Here is a 17,953-nt window from a genome sequence, read left to right on the forward strand (position 1 = left end):
ATCGGCCAATTTTTTCTTCTTTTTTCTTCCTTTTCTTTTGTTTCATTTTTAGTCAAGCAAAAAGAAAATGAACTCAACAACAAAAATCCCCATTTATCAATAATAACGATCCATAAAAAGAGAACACGCAGCATAAAACCTAAGTGCCATGCTCTCGGAGGAAGGAATTTTCTTTTTGTTCACTCAAGCGTCATGCGATACTCTATGTGTTATGCTCTATTTCAAGATTACCTTGATTCCCAATCCAGTTATTAGTTCTCAATCTGGTTTGGAACCCGGGAACCGAACCGCATAATGCATGTCCCAAAAAAACACGGAACCGAGAACCGGATGGGTTCCCATGGCCAGTTCGGCCCAGTTCAAGGTTCTATCCGGGAGCTATGCTCGCCCCTAAGTCGAATTAAATGAAAATTCAAAATCAATTTCCAAAAAAGGGAAAAGTATCTCGCACCGCTGTAAAGGATCAACTCTTCCAAAAAGGTTTCATTATCGCTAAACAGTGCACATCCATCGTGATGAAGGGGAGGGGGGTCGAGCACTTTTGTCGGGCGTGGCTCCTCAATGGGCCCACACCGTGGGCCGCAGGAGACCGGCAACCTGCTCCAGAGCCCAACCCGGGCCATCGCTTTCGGCAAGCATCATGCTTCGATTTTTTTTTTGGCGGATCACCGGAAAATCCGGTGGCAAGGTAAAACTCTGGCCAAGCATGCTAGAGCCGTCAATTTGGTAATAAGAAAAACTTGCCTGCTCCGGGTACACGCGAGCGCACCTCTCGCGCGCCGTCGGATGAGCGGGGGCGGGGGGAGATCCTCGGTCGGCCCCATCGAATCTAACGGTGAATGCACGGGGCTGTCTTTGGAAACTCGGGTCAACGTCACTTCCCTGCACAGGTGCCCGTGAATCTTTCCGAGTGGCAAACATGAGAATAAAATCTATTCCATGTCCTTTTTTTTATCGTCCGTACGGTCCAAGGATTTTATTTTTTTTTGTTTTCTCGGGGTAATTTCCTCGCCTCCTGCTTTTAATCTCGGCATCATTTTTTTTTTCTTTTTCCTGTAATTTAATCATCTTAATGACCATTATTCGGCAGGAAAATGCAATGAGATTTATTTTTTTTCTTTTGGCCACGTTAATAAAAAAATCATTCGACGAAAGAATTTCGCCGTTTCTCATAATCCGATTGATTTCTTTATGTGCATTACACGTATGATTGCGATTTCCAAACGGTCGATTAAGTTTGATTTTAAACGACAGATAGGACACAATGTTGCTCATCCTCATTTCATGGTCGAGTTGATTGCTGTTGTGTTCTTTGTTGGCGTAGCTTTTGAATTTTAATTTTAATTTTTTATCTTTTGGCCGTGATATATAATCGCTCTTGCTCCAGATCTTTTTTCTCCATTTTAGATCTGATTACTAAACCGAGCGGGTTAAATGTGATTTACGAGTCGATTAACCTTTCTAGTTCTTTTGTCATAGAAGTCGAGGAAAAAAAAAATCTATAAAATCGCTCTCGAATCTACAATATACATTGGCCAGCAAATAGAAGACTCTAAACATGCGGCCTTTTGTGTTGTCTTCGGGATTGAAAATTAGTTACTTCTCATGAACCGACTAACCAACGTCGACCTACGTCTCATTTCCATTCTAATCTCACTGAATCTCCGATTCAATCAATTACCCACAAAAAGAAAACAGAAAAAGAGAATCAACCCGCTTCCACTTTTACCTTACTCGCCTATCAATTCTAGACCCGTCAAATCCCATATCAGAAAATCGCCACTCGAATCGTCACATCATGCAAACTTCGCACGAGACGACATTAAAAATCGAAGTTACGCTGGGAGACCGGACGGGCCATGCAACCTAAAGTTTTACTAGTCCGTTCGGGATTTATTTTATTTTTTATTTTTTTTCCCTCCCCGTAACCGGAAAAAACCACCACGGTTTCCTACCCCCACAGCTGCTGGTCCGTCACTGACCTTTCCCGCTCCCTGTTTTTCCAAAGAATCACCGTCGGAAGTCGTCGACGGACACGATTCCTGTCGCTTCTCCCCTCCCGTGCCGAACGTCCCTCCTCGCAAAGTCGCAGCTCAAAAAACCAAAACGACGGACGCTGCGAAATCCCTCATTTACCCCTCGACCTACAGTTACGACAGCCTTCCCGGTTTTTCTCCGTGTCCCTTCGGACCCCCGCAAATTCCAGCCGTTCAAATGCACGACCCGATTCAGACCGGGCCGAGGCACGAGGGGGCCATTCTCGTGCGGGCACCGTTGCTAATGGTCGACCATGACGTGCCCTTGAACGAAGGCGGGTTTGGACCGCCATGAACGCGGGCGTGCCCACCTCCGCCGGAAATCATTTTTTGAAAAAGGAGAGGCAAAGGGGTGGGGGAGCGGGAGGGGAAGGGGGACGACTTTGCTTTGTGGGAACCGAAAAGCGACGGACGAGCAGCAGCCCTGCCTTCGTCCTCTTCCTAATCAAAGCCCATTAATGTCCCGGAGCTTAGGACATTATATCAAACAGGAGGGACCCCCCTATGGAATATTTTTAACCGCAAATCTTTTGTTTTGGTCCCATTATAATGTTTCTCTCTTTCTTTCCCGGCTCCATCGGCATGGCCGACCCGGTTGCAAAGCAATTATTTACTACATTCCCCACGTCGGTGCGGTCCCGCAAACTTCCTCCCGTGGGTAACGAAACGATAGATGAAGATCGGCGTAATTAATCGCCAACTCTCCCACCTGAACAAGGTACGGAGGATTTTCCTGTCCATCGCGGATTAAATTCACCCGATAAACTTGATTTTTATTCATGAGAAAACAAGGAAATGGATGTACCATGCTTGTCGAGAGCTCATATAATTTTAAACACTATCGAAAACCGAACTATTCATTGTACATCGATGAATCCGCTAGCATTACAAGATTTACCATGATCTCTTTCTCTCTCTCTTTTTCTTTTGGGTCCTGTTCTCCTATTGGAGCGTGGCTCATGTTGCTAGCACTCCATGATTGCTCAAGGGGGCATTTGCGATGGGCAATGCACCCCCCGCGATGGGGACTCCATGCCAATACCTCGAATCATGACACGAGCCACAAAACAAGAGAATCCATAATACCACCACCCAACAAGCAAAACATCCCAATCCCCATCTAATCGAAGGGCCATTGAGGCGATCCAAAACACATCATCATTGAAACCCTAATCAAACCCCCCATAATCTTGGTCCACCTCCAAACCCAAAACCACCAACCAGGGGCAAAACCGTCACTTCACCCCCAAACCAGCTTTTCTCTTCCTCCTCCTCCCTCTCTTACACAGCCTTTGTCCAAATATCACTTTGCAGTTTGCACCCTCCAACCTCTCCCTCTTACCTCTCCGATCTCTCTCATGGCCATGCGTTTCTTGAACCGCCCCCAATTCACACTCCTCTCCCTCTCCGCATGCCTCGTCCTCTCCTCCCTCTCCCCGCCGGCCGCGTCTCAGTCCTCCTCCATCCACGACCTCCTCCGCTCCCGGGGCCTGCCGGCCGGCCTCCTCCCCCGTGAGATCAGGTCCTACACCCTCTCCGGCGACGGCCGGCTGGAGGTGTTCCTCGACGGGCCCTGCCTGGCCAAGTTCGAGAACCGGGTCTTCTTCGACAGCGTCGTCAAGGCCAACCTCACCTACGGCAGCCTCATCGGGGTGGTGGGGCTGTCCCAGGAGGAGCTCTTCCTGTGGCTCCCCGTAAAGGACATCATCGTCGACGATCCCGGCTCCGGCCTCATCCTCTTCGACATTGGGGTCGCTCACAAGCAGCTCTCCCTCTCGCTCTTCGAAGATCCGCCCGATTGTAAGCCCCAGCAAGGTAAAAGATCACGACCCCCCTCCTCAGTTCTTGAATTTCTTTCGTTTTTTTTTTACTTTTCTCGCATGCCTCGAGTATATCATGTTCTGCTCTGTTCTGTGCTCTGTTTCTTTTTGGGTCCCGTTTGTGGGCTACGATCTGTCTCCCATGTCTTTCCAAGACGAAACCATTTCGAGCCACTTCCCTTGAGGAAACCACTGCTTTGGTGGCACCACATTTTCAGCAGTTTCAGTGTACCTACAGCACATCAACACGAAGTTTTCCTTTACAGTTTTAAATTTTTCTCAAGGAATGGAGCTCGTGAAGGGTGTGGACGTGCGTTGCGGATTCTTTCGACCTGCTCGGTCATGGTCCGCGACGGTCTTATTGGACGGTTTTTTTTTTCACTTTTGTGCAGGTGTGCTGATGAGTCATGTGAGGAAGGAGAAAGGGTTCGGGGCTGCTCGGAGATAGAGAATGTCCAAAGCTTGTTCCAACTTTTGTCTCCTCCTTCTCCTTGTCTAATAATGAAGAACTTCCCTTATCATAGCAACTATAACATTAAATATTATATAATATGTGAGTAAATGTCATTAGATCTTAGGCGCCGGTAGCTTTGGGTATAGGGGGTTGTAATTAAAGATGTGAATTTGGAATCCAAATTTAGAGTTGAAGAGACTTCGAGAGCCTTTCGTTCTAATTTTTTTGTTTTTTTTGTTTTTGGCTTGGCTTTGCTTCGTTCTGTTTTGGGTTCAATGTCCCTTGCCTTAAAATCCCGTTTGTGAAGGAAGAGATTAGCAAGAACCAAAGCAAAGCATCTCCCCACAGCCTCATCTCTCTCGCGTTTTGCACCATTTCAATTCCTAATTATTTTCAGCTTCTCCTTTTGTTCTCGACGTGGGATTTCAACGTGGAAATGAGGAAAAGGAGGGCCTCACTTCACGGGGCAAACCCTAATTTCGTGCTGCCGAGCAGACCCCCTTTACTATGATTGAATTTCATTTCATTTTTTATTATAATGTTCTTCGGACATTGACTAGCAGCATCTTCCTGGTCACTCCGCCGTAAGGGGGTGGCACTTTATGTGAACGCGGGAAATGTGGGCCAAAAACGGGGCTCGTGTGGGCCCCTCTCCCTCCCTCGCTTCTTTGTGGGGGAGAGAGATTGGCCCACGGGGGCACTGGGGGAGTGGTGGTGGGGGTTCGTACTCTCCCTTTCGTGCGCTTGCCTCTGTTGTTGTTTTCATCTTTAATGATCATGGCTTGGCACTATCATGGGTACTCTCCTTTATGCTATGGCAGCAGCACGGTGGTGGGCCTTTGATTTTGTTTTGCCATTTTGGCTAGGTCTAGGTTGGACTATAGCGGGGGCCGAAAATTTCCTTGGATCCACCACGCTCCTTAGGGCAAATAGTGTAAAAGATGAATTGCTCTTTAGACAAAGTCAAAAGAGCACACAAAAGAAAAGGCGGGCTTTCCTCGGAGACGAGTACTTATTCGCGGGCTCCGATTCGACTCGAGCTCGATCTCTTCGAGGGATGTGGCACGTAAATGTTTATCGCTGCTTAGGTGATTCGAGAATCGAAGATCGGTGATTTTTAAAAAGGAGTCCTAGACTGTTTTGGACTTTGATTTGGTCCCGCGGCAATCCCCACATTGGATGTACTCGGATTCGAATATTGCGGGCAAGGAACGAGACATTGGGAAAGACAAAAGGCGGGGCCAGCTTGATCGACCCGCTTTCGGCTTATCCTTTGATCATTAGCGTCTTCGAGAATAATGGGCATTTTTCTTTTTCCCCAATCGAATTTAGTATGAACAAAATAGTCAATGATTTTCAATTGATCCCGAATTACGAAGCGGTAATCATGCTGATTGTGCGTTCCTATGAAAATCAAGCGTTCTTGTGGGGTGTGGGGGGGACCCCAATAAGAATGGAGAATTCCAATAATCCCTTTTTGTAAAGATTAGATAGTATGATATTGTGGGGTTTTGAATTTGGTGGCAAAGAAAATGGAGGAAAAAGGAGAAGTTCTTTATTTTTTAAAGGCTTAATACCTAGTACCGGTTTAAGGTTTTTTGTGATTAAAAAATTAGTTTGAAGTAAATTTATCGAAAGTGTACCGGTTTGAATTTCTTCGTGGTATTAACTCTTTATTTTTTAAAGTCCAAAATCGACGCTTGAGACTCGGCAAATTAAAAAAGAATGTCAGGTTAAATTTTTTTGTGGTATTTATCATTCCTGAGACTCTGAGAGTGTTCCTTAGAAACACTGTACTTACAGTTGGGGAATCAGACGCTTTTAAGGATGATGTCTGTACACGTTCACGGGCAGAACAATGAATTTTTCATGTCTTGGTTTTTCTTCTTGGAATCGAACGGTCGTATGATAATTATTATATTTTTTTATTTTTTTATTTTTTTGTTCTCGACAATAAATTTGAAATAAAAATATGTTTGGTAACGCAATTTCATTTTTGATTTCATAAATAAGTTTGGAATAAAAATGAGAAGTAAAAATTTTCTACTTTTCTATTTTTGGAATAGAAATGAGAAATTAAAATTCTTCTCATCGTTCGCCCTCCCTATTAGCTGGCTATCCATCCGCTGGCAGCCTCCTGCTACCATCCGCTGTCGGCCGCTCGGGAGAAAGAAATAGAAAGAAATTTTGTGTCGTTATCAAACGAATTTTTATTCCGGAAACATAAATCTTGTGTCGTCATTAAACGCGTATTTTGACTTAAAAACTTGTTCAGAAAATAGAAATAGATACTAAAAATTGATATTCGGAACAAAATGATTATCATTAACTCCCGAAGTCCCGAACACAGTTTTTTTTTCCCGCGGACTTATTTTTCTGGGTTTTGGCCTGAATTCTCTCCACTTCCCAAGAAACAGAGACGCAGACGGAAAAGCTACGTTGGTTTGTCCTTTGGTGCTTGCAGGCTTGCGAAGTGTCACGTTCTCCTGTCAGCTTCTAATTATCACGGTCTAAGTTGGAACTTGGTAATAGCATTGAAAAAAAAATCATTGAGAATTATACAAGGGGATTCTGAATTTCAATCGAGAGTTTGGTCCGATCATGAAATTACAAAGGCTGCTTCGGTTTCTAGTACCATGCCGTATGTTGCACGGACATGAATTTTTTATTTGTGTGAAGTTATATTATATGTTTTTACTACAAATTATTTGTTAAATCTTATTTGATATAAATCTATTCTTTGGAAATGGGATGTTGTTTGGGCTGCATTGACTTTGGTGCCGCCGTAACTTTTTAGTCAATCACTTAAGTGAGGTAACTTTTAAAAAACATTCAGGTGAGTGATTCCGACGTCATATTTTGGACGATAAATCTTGTGGCTTTTTCCAAAGAGAGTTCAGTCCAAAGTGAAGAAATGATCAGATGACATGGCAAATCAGCCCTAAAACGACGCCACCGTTGAAGATGAATTAATGAAGGATCCGGCGGTGCAAAGAACAGTTAGGAGTAGCCGAGCAGACGGGCAAAGCCGACATGTCGACCGCCAATCAACACGCAACGCACACTACGTGAAACTAAAGCTCGCCCACTTCAAATGGTGAAAGGCACAAAACCAAAAGAAGCACGTCGTCTGTTTGATGAAATTTCCGTGTGGCCTCGCACACCGACTCTTTCGGTTTGGGTTCTTTTGATCTTAATCGTGAACGGCCACCAAGTCATTCAAGCGGAAGAGCGTGAAGCTAGTGTGCCAACTCGCCCGCTAAGAGGAGCAACGACATCTACTTCCAACATCGTCTCCGGTAGAGCGAGGGGGATTTGAGACTCACAAAAAGTGTCCCCATCCTCTCTGTCCGTATCAAGAGTATTCGGCCCAAGATTATCTCAATCTTCGTCGCCCATGGCAGCAAGTTGCTCCAAGACCTGTTTATTAGCATAAAAAACTCTTTAAAAGATGAAACTTTTTCACAAACTCTGCACATATGAAGTGTCTCTCTCTCTCTCTAGCCTCAAGCTTCCTCTCTCGAGCGCAACAATGGCGACCTCGTCCAGGATTAGATCCAGCGGGCCCGTGCTGCAATCCCTCCCTCTGTTGGGCCGGGACTACTCCCCCCCGGCAGCGCCGGAGTCCTCACTCTCCGCCACCACGTCGGCCTTCACCTCGTCCATAAGCTCCAGCTTCTACTCCCCTCCCTCCTCCTCCTTCTGTTGGGGAAATTTGATTACTGATGATGATTGAAAAATAGTAATAGATCTTTGATGCTTTGATTTCATTAGAATCATCATCCTTTGGATTAGGGATAGTGGGCAAGTTGGGATCCAAGATGTAGAAGATACATAATTCAAATAAAAGAATGATCATATTGTCCTTCCAATGGATGAAATTGGTTCCATCATAAGGATCGATTCGCAATCTATCAATATTGCGAGCACTTGATGTAGCCGATGTCTCCACCTCCATGACAATAATACCTTAAGAATGTTGAGGAAATTTGATTGCTGATGAAAATAGTAAAATAGTAATAGGTCCTTGATGCTTTGATGCGCAATAATGTATTATTTGTACCCACTATTGTTGCTGCCAGGTTTAGAACAAATATACCTCCAGGATATATACCAAAGCAGTAGAGAAACGAGTTCAGTAATAACTCAATTTCTCTTTTGGAATTTCACAGTAAATGTGTTGTTAAAGTTGTGTGTATGAAAAAAAAAAAAGAGTTCTGAATAAGCTGTAGTTATGAACAGTTGTGGTTATATTAAATGGTTAATACCACGAAAAACCCAAAATTTGTACATCTGTGATAATTTTATTCTAAACTAATTTTTTTACCATAAAAACCCCAAACTGGTACCTCTGTGATAATTTTACCCCAAATTAATATTTTGACTACTAAAAATCATAAACTGGTACATTTGTGACAATTTTATCCTCTGTTAGTTTTCGTTAAATTGGATTAATATCATAAAAAATCACAAATTGATCCACTTATGATAAACAAAGGGTAAAACATAAAACTGGCACATCAGTCAATTGCCGTGTATAATTTAACAAAGCAATTTGACAGTAAAATTTAGCAGAAACAAACTGAGGGTAAATTTGTCACAAGGTACCGGTTTTGAATTTTTGGTGGTCAAAAAATTAATTTGGGGTAAAATTATCACATTTGTACCAGTTTGTAGTTTTTTGTGGTATTAACCCTATATTAAATAATGTGCGATTTAGTTTCTATTCACAGACAACCAATCAACACACCTCTTGAGAATATGCACCTTATCCCCAATTATCACCACTCTTCATGTTAAGAATAACTTTCTTTCATAATCATCGATAACCTTTTTTTAGGATGAAGAGTCACCTCTTTTCATTATCAAGAGTCACATCTTTTATGATAACAAACTATTTCAACATCTTCAGCCACCGATCGTCCTCCCCAACTCGCGTCAACATCTTCAAGTCCTCCTTGATGTACTAAGGCGAGTTAACCCACTGGCAGGCTCCGTACCCGGACACCCCATGACCCACTTTCCCAAAGATCTCGTCCTTTTTCTTGTCGGTGACACGAACCTCTCAAAAACGAAAGTATACTATAGATAGAGATTATTGAAAAAACACATCAAGAAAATTTGAAACTCATGGTTCCCAAGGAACTCTTTTTATCGGAACATTGCCTTTATCGACGAAAGTTATGCTTAAGGAAGAAGGAAGGGGGGTAAAGTGAGAGTGAGAGAGAGAGAGTGCAGGACCAAATATTTTGGTCTTCTTCCGTCCCCGCCATAAATAGCCTCTCTCATTCTCTCTGTGTCGACCCAAAATTCCCTTCAGAATCTCCATCGCTTCTCTTCTCACACCACCCCCACCCCCCAATGGTAGGCGGCGCAGCGATGAGGTCCGCCGCGTCGAAGATCGCCGGGATCGTCGGCGTGCTTCGCGGGTCCCCCGCGTCCCCCGCGCCGCCGCAGTCCGTCCGGAGCGGGAGCGCCTCCAGCTCCGCCGGCAGGGTGCCCGCCATCGTATTGGCGAGGGGCGCCGGCGACGTCCCCCAGGCGACGGCACAGATGCTGGCGCGGGAGGTGGACGATCGGGATTTCGCCGGGTTCGATGAGGAACCGGTGGGTCAGCCGATGGCCAGGGTTGTGTTCGGAGGCGCGCCGAGCTATGAAGAGGCCACGGCAGCGACTGCTGAATTGACGGATGCTATTGACAGGTACGTTTGGGTTTAAGTTTGAAATTTCTTCAGCATTTTGTTTGGTATCTCTTGACTGTTGTTACTATGCTAAGTTGCTAGTGTGTACTCCCATCGTTTAAGTGTCCGCGGATTGGGATTTGGGTTTCTGCATCGTTTGTGCTGTTTCATTGTACGTGTTCTGTCTGATTAATTGCTGTGAAGGATAACATACTGTTCTAATAGCTCACTATGAGTGTTAGTTTGTGTGGAAGTTTTGATCTTTCTTCAGAAAAAAAAAATTGTGCTTAGTAATTAATCCAGAGATTGGGTTCGACGATAGAAGTTGATAGCTGTGAATAGCTTTGTGAGAATGGACATTCTGTGTCCGGATTTGGGTGAAGAAAATCTTAGTGCTGATATTTGATCGGCGTAAGAAAACTTAGTTGCTTATTAGGGGAGAAAAAACAGAAGAGAGCTATGTAGTTACCATATTGTCTAGCGATCTAGGATGATCTGTATATCCTTCTGAATGTCAAAGATTGTCTCTTCATATATTTGAGTGATCACCAAGTTGGTAGAGGGAATGAAGTGCAGACTTGATTCGTAACTCTCTGCTGCTTATTGTTCATCATCATGCTGCACCGTATACATTGCCGCCGATTCTGCAAGTCTATTGGCTAGCTTACTCCTAATGGTATCTGAAGTGCTTGAACTCCTTGTTGGATTATCATTTGCAAATTGTCATTTTCCTTGTGGAGAGTCAGATTCAGTTAAATGGCAAATGAATTTTTATGGGTATATTGTTCTGTATTCCTCACAACATTTGTCTTTATTTTTTCTATTTAGCATTGTCTATAGACGTTAGATGAAAAACTATTCATGGAATATATTATTGTTTGTGAATTTTCAGTCCATCGTATGTCATTCTTGAAAACCGTGAAATGCACGGTTTGTTTTAGCTGTTCCACCTACTCATCGTATGGTGAGTTTATCATTCTGTTTTCGAGCGGGTGCATATTTGATATTCTGGGCGACTCTTGCCCTAAATTTGCAACTTCCATTTCTTTCAAGTGGTTGAGGTTCTTTAGGAGAGAGAGATTCATGGATGATGAGTAAAACGATACTCCGTTTTTCAGGAAAATTTAAAAAAATTTTCACTTCGTTTTGATGGATATACTTTCCTCAATCGATTGGTATGACATTAGTTTTCTACCTGTAAAAAGATAGTTGTATACATTTGCATCTGTAGTTTTATTGATTTTGCCTTTTTAGACTTGATTATGATATTTGGGTTGTCGACACATTGATGGAGGTTTGTGGGCTGAAGACAAGCTTCATTTGTCTGGGGAAGGAAAAGAGTGGCTTCTGATGGGGGACGCTTTATTTTATTTGCGCTTTTCTCCAAAATCTTCTGCTTCTTCTTTCTCTCTCCCCCTCCTGTTGGACTATTTCGAGGGAATGGTCTTTGTGTGCCATCTTCATTCTCCCCTTGGATCTTATGCTTTTGGTAATCCAGGGTATATTTGTCAACCACAAACACCACTGGGTGTGAAGATCAACTTCCAGCAGAGCTCTCAAATTCTGTCCAGACCCAATCTTCAGTTACCGTTGAGGCTCTGGTAACTAATCCAGTACCCAAACATGCTGTCCAGGCTTTTACACTGCTGAGTCAAAGTCCTGCTACTCAGGTACTTACCCTCCCCAAGAACAAAAGCGTAAGATCGTTTGTATAATTAATATGGAATGTAGCTATCTGATAACAAAACCAGCATTGGTGTGATGTCATTTCACTAGCAATCACTTGAGTTGCTTTTCTTTCCTTTTACCTCCCAGAGCGTTGTTGCTTCAATTGCTAGTGATCCTAAAGTCTGGGATGCGTTTATGCAAAATGAGGCTCTCAAGGACTTCCTCCAATCACAAAACTCCAGTAAGGATATACCTAACCTCTCTTTTGCACTATGATCCGTCTTTTACATATCCCCTGCCTCTCATGTGGGAATGAAGCTCTCACGTTTAAATTATTGCCTTGAAATATTTTCTGTTGCTGTAAGCAGTTCATCAGTTCCCATTTATGGAGCCAAAAGTGGAGGAATCTGCTGACGACGATCTTTCTGATGATTGGAAATCTCCAAAGAAGGTTGAAGAGATTTCTGAAGGTGGCCATGAAAATGGGTTCATGACCATCTTGCAGAACATCAAGCTTACGGTGGAGGAGATGGTTAGCAACATATCCAGCTTCCTTGCTAACATCTTCAGTCCCCCATCTGCGGAGAAGACGTCTACGAACAACGAGGGAAGTGCTGGACCCTTCAATGAGAAAGCTCTTGGAGCATCTGTCATGGGGTTGGCTCTGATGGCTATTATCGTAGTCCTTATAAGGCGCTGCTAAACTCATGAATTTGTCGAAGTTACAAAAGCTCTAGTTTGCGCTATATATAGTCAGGGAAATATGTTTTGTCTTATGGGACGATGATGAAAGATCGATGTTCTATGTTGAACACACTAAATAAGAATGTACAGTTTGCATTGGACTCATGGTTCCTGGACCGAGTATATGAAGGTATACTTTTATTGACTGCAGGCCTGTATAAGTTAGTCCGGTTCAGTAATAGGTTCTAAGAACTACATGTGGAGGGTCTCTCTCCTCTTCATTTCATCATATGTCGTGCATGGTATTTTCTTGCCAACTTGAGGAGCATACTATCCTTAGGAAAGTTGGTTCGTTAACTTGAGAAACTATAATTTCAGTATTGTGGGGTTTTCTCATGTTCTTTCCCTTCTGGTAGCAACAATCTATACCATGCTGGGGTATCCTGCAATTCGTCATCTACCAAAACATATGCGCAAAGAAAGACCGCGGAGTGCTCAGCCTTGCAAAAGTCAGTGTAGTATCATAGTAGATGGTTTGTACAAAGAACAAAGCAATTGAGCGAGTCCATTGTTTTCCCATCAAGACTTTGTATCTTAAATATCACCACAATGCAAGATCCTGCTGCTTATTGTTCATCATCATGCTGCACTGTATACATTGCCGCTGATTCTGCAAGTCTATTGGCTAGCTTACTCCTAATGGTATCTGAAGTGCTTGAACTCCTAGTTCGATTATCATTTGCAAATCGTCATTTTCCTTGTGGAGAGTCAGATTCAGTCAAATGGCAAATGAATTTTGTGGGATTATTGTTCTGTTTTCCTTAGAACGTTCGTCTTTCGTTTTTCTATTAAGTATAGTTTATGGAGGTTAGACGGAAACTTTTCTTGGAATGTATTATTGTTCGTGCATTTTCAGTCCGTCGTATGTCATTCTTGACAACCGTGAAATGCAGGGTTTGTTTGAGTTGATCCACCTACTCATTGTACATTGAGTTTATCATTCTGTTTTGGAGCGGGTGCATATTTGATATTCTGGGCGACTCTTGCCCTAAATTTGCAACTTCCATTTCTTTCAAGTGCTTTAGGCTCTTTAGGAGAGAGATTCATGGATGATGAGTAAAACGATGCTCCGCTTTTCAGTAAAATTTCAAAAAGTTTTCACTTTGTTTTGATGGATATACTTTCACTGCTCGATTGGTATGACATTGATTTTTCCCCATAAAAAGATAGTTGTATACATTTGCATCTATAGTTTTATTGATCGTGTCTTTCTGGACTTGATTATGATCTTTGGGTTGTCGACACATTGATGATTGTTTCTGGGCTGAAGACAAGTTTCATTTGCTGGGGAAGGAAAAGAGTGGCTTCTGATGGGGGTTGCCTTTTTTCTTTTTTTAGCTTTTCTCTAAAATCATCTTCTGCTTCGTCTTTCTCTCTCCTCCTCCCGTTGGACTATTTTGATGGAATGGTATTTGTGTGCCATCTTCATTTCTCGCTCGGATCTTATGCTTTTGGTTATTTAGGGTATATTTGTCATCCACAAACACCACTGGGTATGATGATCAACTTCCAGCAGACCAGGCCTCAGGTCTGCCCCTGCTCTCAAATTCTGTCGAGATCCAATCTTCAGTTACCGGTGAGGCTCTGGCAACTTATCCAGAACCCATATATGCTGTCCAGGCTTTAACACTGCTGAGTCAATGTCCTGCTGCTCAGGTACTTACCCTCCCCAAGAACGGAAGCGTAGGATCGTTTGTATAAGTTAAATGTAATATAGCTATCTGATAAACTAAAGCAGCATTGGTGTGATGTCATTTCACTAGCGATCACTTGAGTTCCTTTTCTTTCCTTTTGTCTCCCAGGGTGTTGTTGCTTCAATTGCTAGTGATCCTAACGTCTGGAATGCGTTTATGCAAAACGGGGCTCTCAATGACTTCCTCCAATCACAGAACTCCAGTAAGGATATCCCTAACCCTCTTTTGCACTATGATCCAGCTTTTACATATCCTCCGCCTCTTATGTGGGAATGGATCTCTCATGGTTAAATTATTGCCTCGAAATATTTTCCTGGTACTGTAAGCAGGTATTCAGTTCCCATATATGGAGCCACGAGTGGAGGAATCTGCTGATGATGCTATTTCTGATGATGAGATATCGTCAAGGAATGTTGAAGAGATTTCTGAAGGTGGCCACGAAAATGAGCTCATGACCATCTTGCAGAACATTAAGCTTACAGTGGAGGAGATGGTTAGCAACGTATCCAGCTTCCTTGCTAACATCTTCAGTCCCCCACCTGCGAAGAACTCGTCTACGAACAACGAGGGAAATGCTGGACCGGCTCCTGGAGCGTCTGTCATGGGGTTGGCTCTGATGGCTATTATCGTAGTCCTTATAAGGCGAGGCTAAACTCATGAAATTTGTCGTAGTTGCAAAAGCTCTAGTTTGCGATTGATTATATAGTCAGGAAAAATGTTTTGTCTTGTGGGACGATGATGAAAAGATGGATGTTCTATGGGGAACACACTAAATAAGAATGTACAGTTTGCATTGCGCTCATGGTTCCTCCTGTACGGAGTATACGATGGTATACTTTTATTGACTGCGGGCCTCTAGAAGCTAGTCCGGTTCAGTAACAGGTTCTAAGAACTACATGTGGAGAGTCTCTCCTCTTCATTCAAGTCAACGAATTCACTTTCCTAAGGCTAGTAGGTTCCTCAAGTTGGCAAGAAAATACTATGCATGGCATCTGATTGGGTTTTCTCATGTTCTTTACCTTCTGGTAACAACAATCTATACCATGATGGGGTATCCTGCAATTCGACATCTACCGAGACATAGGTGCGAAGAAAGACCGGCGGACTATGCGGAGCGCTCGGCCTTGCAAAAATTACCGTAGTATCATAGTACATGGTTTTTACAAAGAATAAAGCAATTGAGCGAGTCCATTGCAAAAATCACCGTAGTGTCATAATACAAGATCCTGGTTTTGCTATGGTAACCTATTCTCAAGGAGCTGCACAATTTGAAGTAACCTTTTGAAGCTTGCAATATTGGAGCAAACAGGACGAAGTACAGCCTTTTTGAATATGGTAAAAAATTTGCTGCTTCATGCTCTGCTTTGCTGGGTTATTGCATCGGGCCTTGTGGACAAGAAAGGCACGGTCAGTCTACAGGTCGTTATTAATCTACAGGATATCTTCTTTTTCTAGATGCATCTTCCCTTTGTCTCTTCCGCCATTTACCTGCGATCTCTCTGGTTGGCCTCTCTGCAAAGACAACAGCAACACATACTCTTCAATCGAAGGCTAAAAATGGCAATAACAGAAGAAGGGGAAAGAAAAAGAAAGATGTTTTCACCTTCCTCAACACAAATGACGAGTATAGATAGGCTACTTCCCACTCATCTGGCGATAGCGTGCCTGAGCAGGAGCGAAAAGATATTAGATAGTTCCAAACTAGAAATTGCAGTTATCCATTATGAAAACAAGAAAAACTAAACCATGCAAAAACTGATCGGTACAAGCAGATTCTTTTCTGATAAAATGCGCATGGAATTTACAGCACAGAGAGAATATGTGGCGGAAAAGGTTTGTAGTGCATGCAAGAAGTCGAAAAAAGAAAGAGCTTCCTACTTACCGCTCATGGCTTTTAGTTTAGAAGTATTTTAATTTTAAAAGGAACGAAATTAAATGACCTTCACTAGCAAAATGTTCAAAGATTCGAGATAGTTAATTATGAAAAAGAGCTTAATCCCGATCAACAAAAACTACAAGCTACAATGAAAGCAAAAAAGTACAGCCACAGCCAAACTGCAGTCACCCCAAATGGGCATTTCATCAGACAAAAAAGGAAAACTTACTTTGGTCTTGATTACCATCTCCCATCCCAAGGCTCCAAGCGTCCGCATCAATTCCACATATTCTGGCCTCTTCAAATACTCGTGTACAGATTCGTGCGAGTTCTTCACGAAAACTAGGTCCAACTCATACTGCCGATTATGAAAAAAGAACTTAGGGTGCGTTTGGCAATCATTTTATTATCGAAAATAATTTTTATTCAGAAATGATTCTTTTTGATTCCGTGATCGTAAACAATTTCTATGCATTTGAAGGTATTTAGTAACCGCTCAAAATTTGTATTCTTGAAATAGAAAAAGAATAGAAATGCGTTTGGTAATTACACAAAATTTCTTTTTATTAATAAAATTTTAAATATTTTAAATTTTCTTTCTTCTTCTTCTTCCTCTTCTTTGGCCATGGCCAGGTCACCGGCGCTAGCGACTGGCCACAAGCCAATGCCGGCGAGGGCGTCGAGGCCCTCGCCGCCTGGGCGAGGGCTGGACTCTCGCCACCGCCCTAGCCAGATTCGGTGAGGGCGGCTTGTGGCTTGGGCGAGTGTCGCCCTCGTCGGATCCAGCGAGCGCTGGACCCTCACTGCCGCGAGCCGCCCTCGCCAGATTCGGCGAGGGCGGCGACGAGGGTAGCCCATGCCGGATCTGGCGAGGGCGGCCCTCGCCCGCCTAGACCTGTGGCCGATTGCCGGTGACCAGGAAGAAGAAGAAGAAGAAGAAAATCAAGAACAAGAAGAGGAAAAAAAAATTTCTTTTCCATTTCTGATTCTTGTTCCCAGAATCAAGAAGCAACTTTTTGCAAATTTTTTTTGCTTATTGCTTATTGATTCTGGAAATAAATTTTTGCAAATTTGTGCCCAGAAACAAAAAATTTATCAAACAGATTTCTATTCCAAAACTGATTCTGGGAACAAAAAAATAGAAATAGTTACTGTTTGGCCGGTTGCCATTTTGGAAACAAAAGAATAGAAATAGTTACTGTTTGGTCGGTTGCCAAACACGTCCTTAGTGTTGACAACTTGCTGTAGTGTCTTGCTCACACTTCTATGAGAGAACTCCAGAAATAGTAGGTGGACTGCCGGAAACAATTACCTCTTCTCCCAAAGCTTTGAAGACATGGTAGGGAACAATCCATTCAGGGCAATCGACAGCATCCTGAAAGTATATTTTTTCAAAAAAGATGAATATCTGGACCTTGATATACATAATTGGTTCCTCCCGTCTATGGAGGGAGAAATTGGGTAGAGCTCTAATGCCAGCATAGCAAAATTCGAGTCTATTCTCACCCGCGTGAGCCAGCCAAATTGCAAAGGTTCAAGCGGGACTCTATCTCTCTCGTCACTCTTCCTTCACGCTCTGCTCTCTCTCTCCCTCCCGACTCATGTGAACCACGTTGCTCGATGAATGGACTCAGATTCTGCCACGCTGACATCAAAGCTCTACCCAATTTTTGACAAAATTGTGTCCAGAATCAAAAAATTAAACAAACGCATTTCTGTTCCCAAACTGATTTTGAGAACAAAAGAACAGAATCAAACACCGTTTGGCAAGTTGTCATGCGCAACCTAAGTTGCAGATTGATCATGTTGCAAACACCTTCGGTAATTAAGGGTCAAACTAGTCACCGTAATACACTAACCAGAATCGAGAGAGGTGGCCGAATTAAAAATTTGATCAACTCTTATTGCTTACGTATATCCAGAACAAACCCGACTTAGTATTTTCTTAGTAAATTATTAAATAGCATACAAATGAAGAAA

General features: G+C 43.0%; 2 protein-coding genes and 1 long non-coding RNA gene across 4 annotated transcripts; 2 read left to right on the forward strand and 1 right to left on the reverse strand.

Moving 5' to 3' along the window:
* The first annotated feature begins 3,346 nt into the window (after positions 1–3,346).
* On the forward strand, positions 3,347–4,516 carry LOC115667711 (uncharacterized). The gene is made up of 2 exons (XM_030589269.2): positions 3,347–3,851; positions 4,249–4,516. Exons 1-2 carry the CDS (start codon positions 3,395–3,397, stop codon positions 4,302–4,304), a joined length of 513 nt encoding a protein of 170 aa, XP_030445129.2. The 5' UTR covers positions 3,347–3,394; the 3' UTR covers positions 4,305–4,516.
* A 5,065-nt stretch (positions 4,517–9,581) lies between these two features.
* Positions 9,582–14,899, forward strand: LOC115666662 (uncharacterized). Of its 2 annotated transcripts, none has more exons than XM_056311764.1 (4): positions 9,582–10,012; positions 13,867–14,059; positions 14,206–14,299; positions 14,424–14,899. In XM_056311764.1, the coding sequence occupies exons 1-4, from the start codon at positions 9,672–9,674 to the stop codon at positions 14,747–14,749; spliced, it is 954 nt and encodes a 317-aa protein (XP_056167739.1). In that variant the 5' UTR covers positions 9,582–9,671; the 3' UTR covers positions 14,750–14,899. The 2 variants fall into 2 exon arrangements, with proteins under 2 accessions (XP_056167739.1, XP_056167740.1); XM_056311765.1 differs by lacking the exons at positions 13,867–14,059; positions 14,206–14,299; positions 14,424–14,899 and adding exons at positions 11,490–11,661; positions 11,807–11,900; positions 12,025–12,632 and having other exon boundaries at positions 9,587–10,012.
* Positions 14,900–15,364: 465 nt separating this feature from the next.
* LOC115666663 (uncharacterized) lies at positions 15,365–17,363 on the reverse strand. The gene is made up of 4 exons (XR_004003936.2): positions 17,286–17,363; positions 16,203–16,331; positions 15,701–15,762; positions 15,365–15,609 (listed from the first exon to the last, which is right to left on the reverse strand). It is a non-coding gene; the product is annotated as an uncharacterized LOC115666663 (long non-coding RNA).
* Positions 17,364–17,953: the final 590 nt, after the last annotated feature.

This window comes from Syzygium oleosum, unplaced genomic scaffold, assembly GCF_021117445.2.
Source record: "Syzygium oleosum isolate NSW1041296 unplaced genomic scaffold, Sole_v2.1 Sole_v2.05, whole genome shotgun sequence".
NCBI classification, from domain to species: domain Eukaryota; kingdom Viridiplantae; phylum Streptophyta; class Magnoliopsida; order Myrtales; family Myrtaceae; genus Syzygium; species Syzygium oleosum.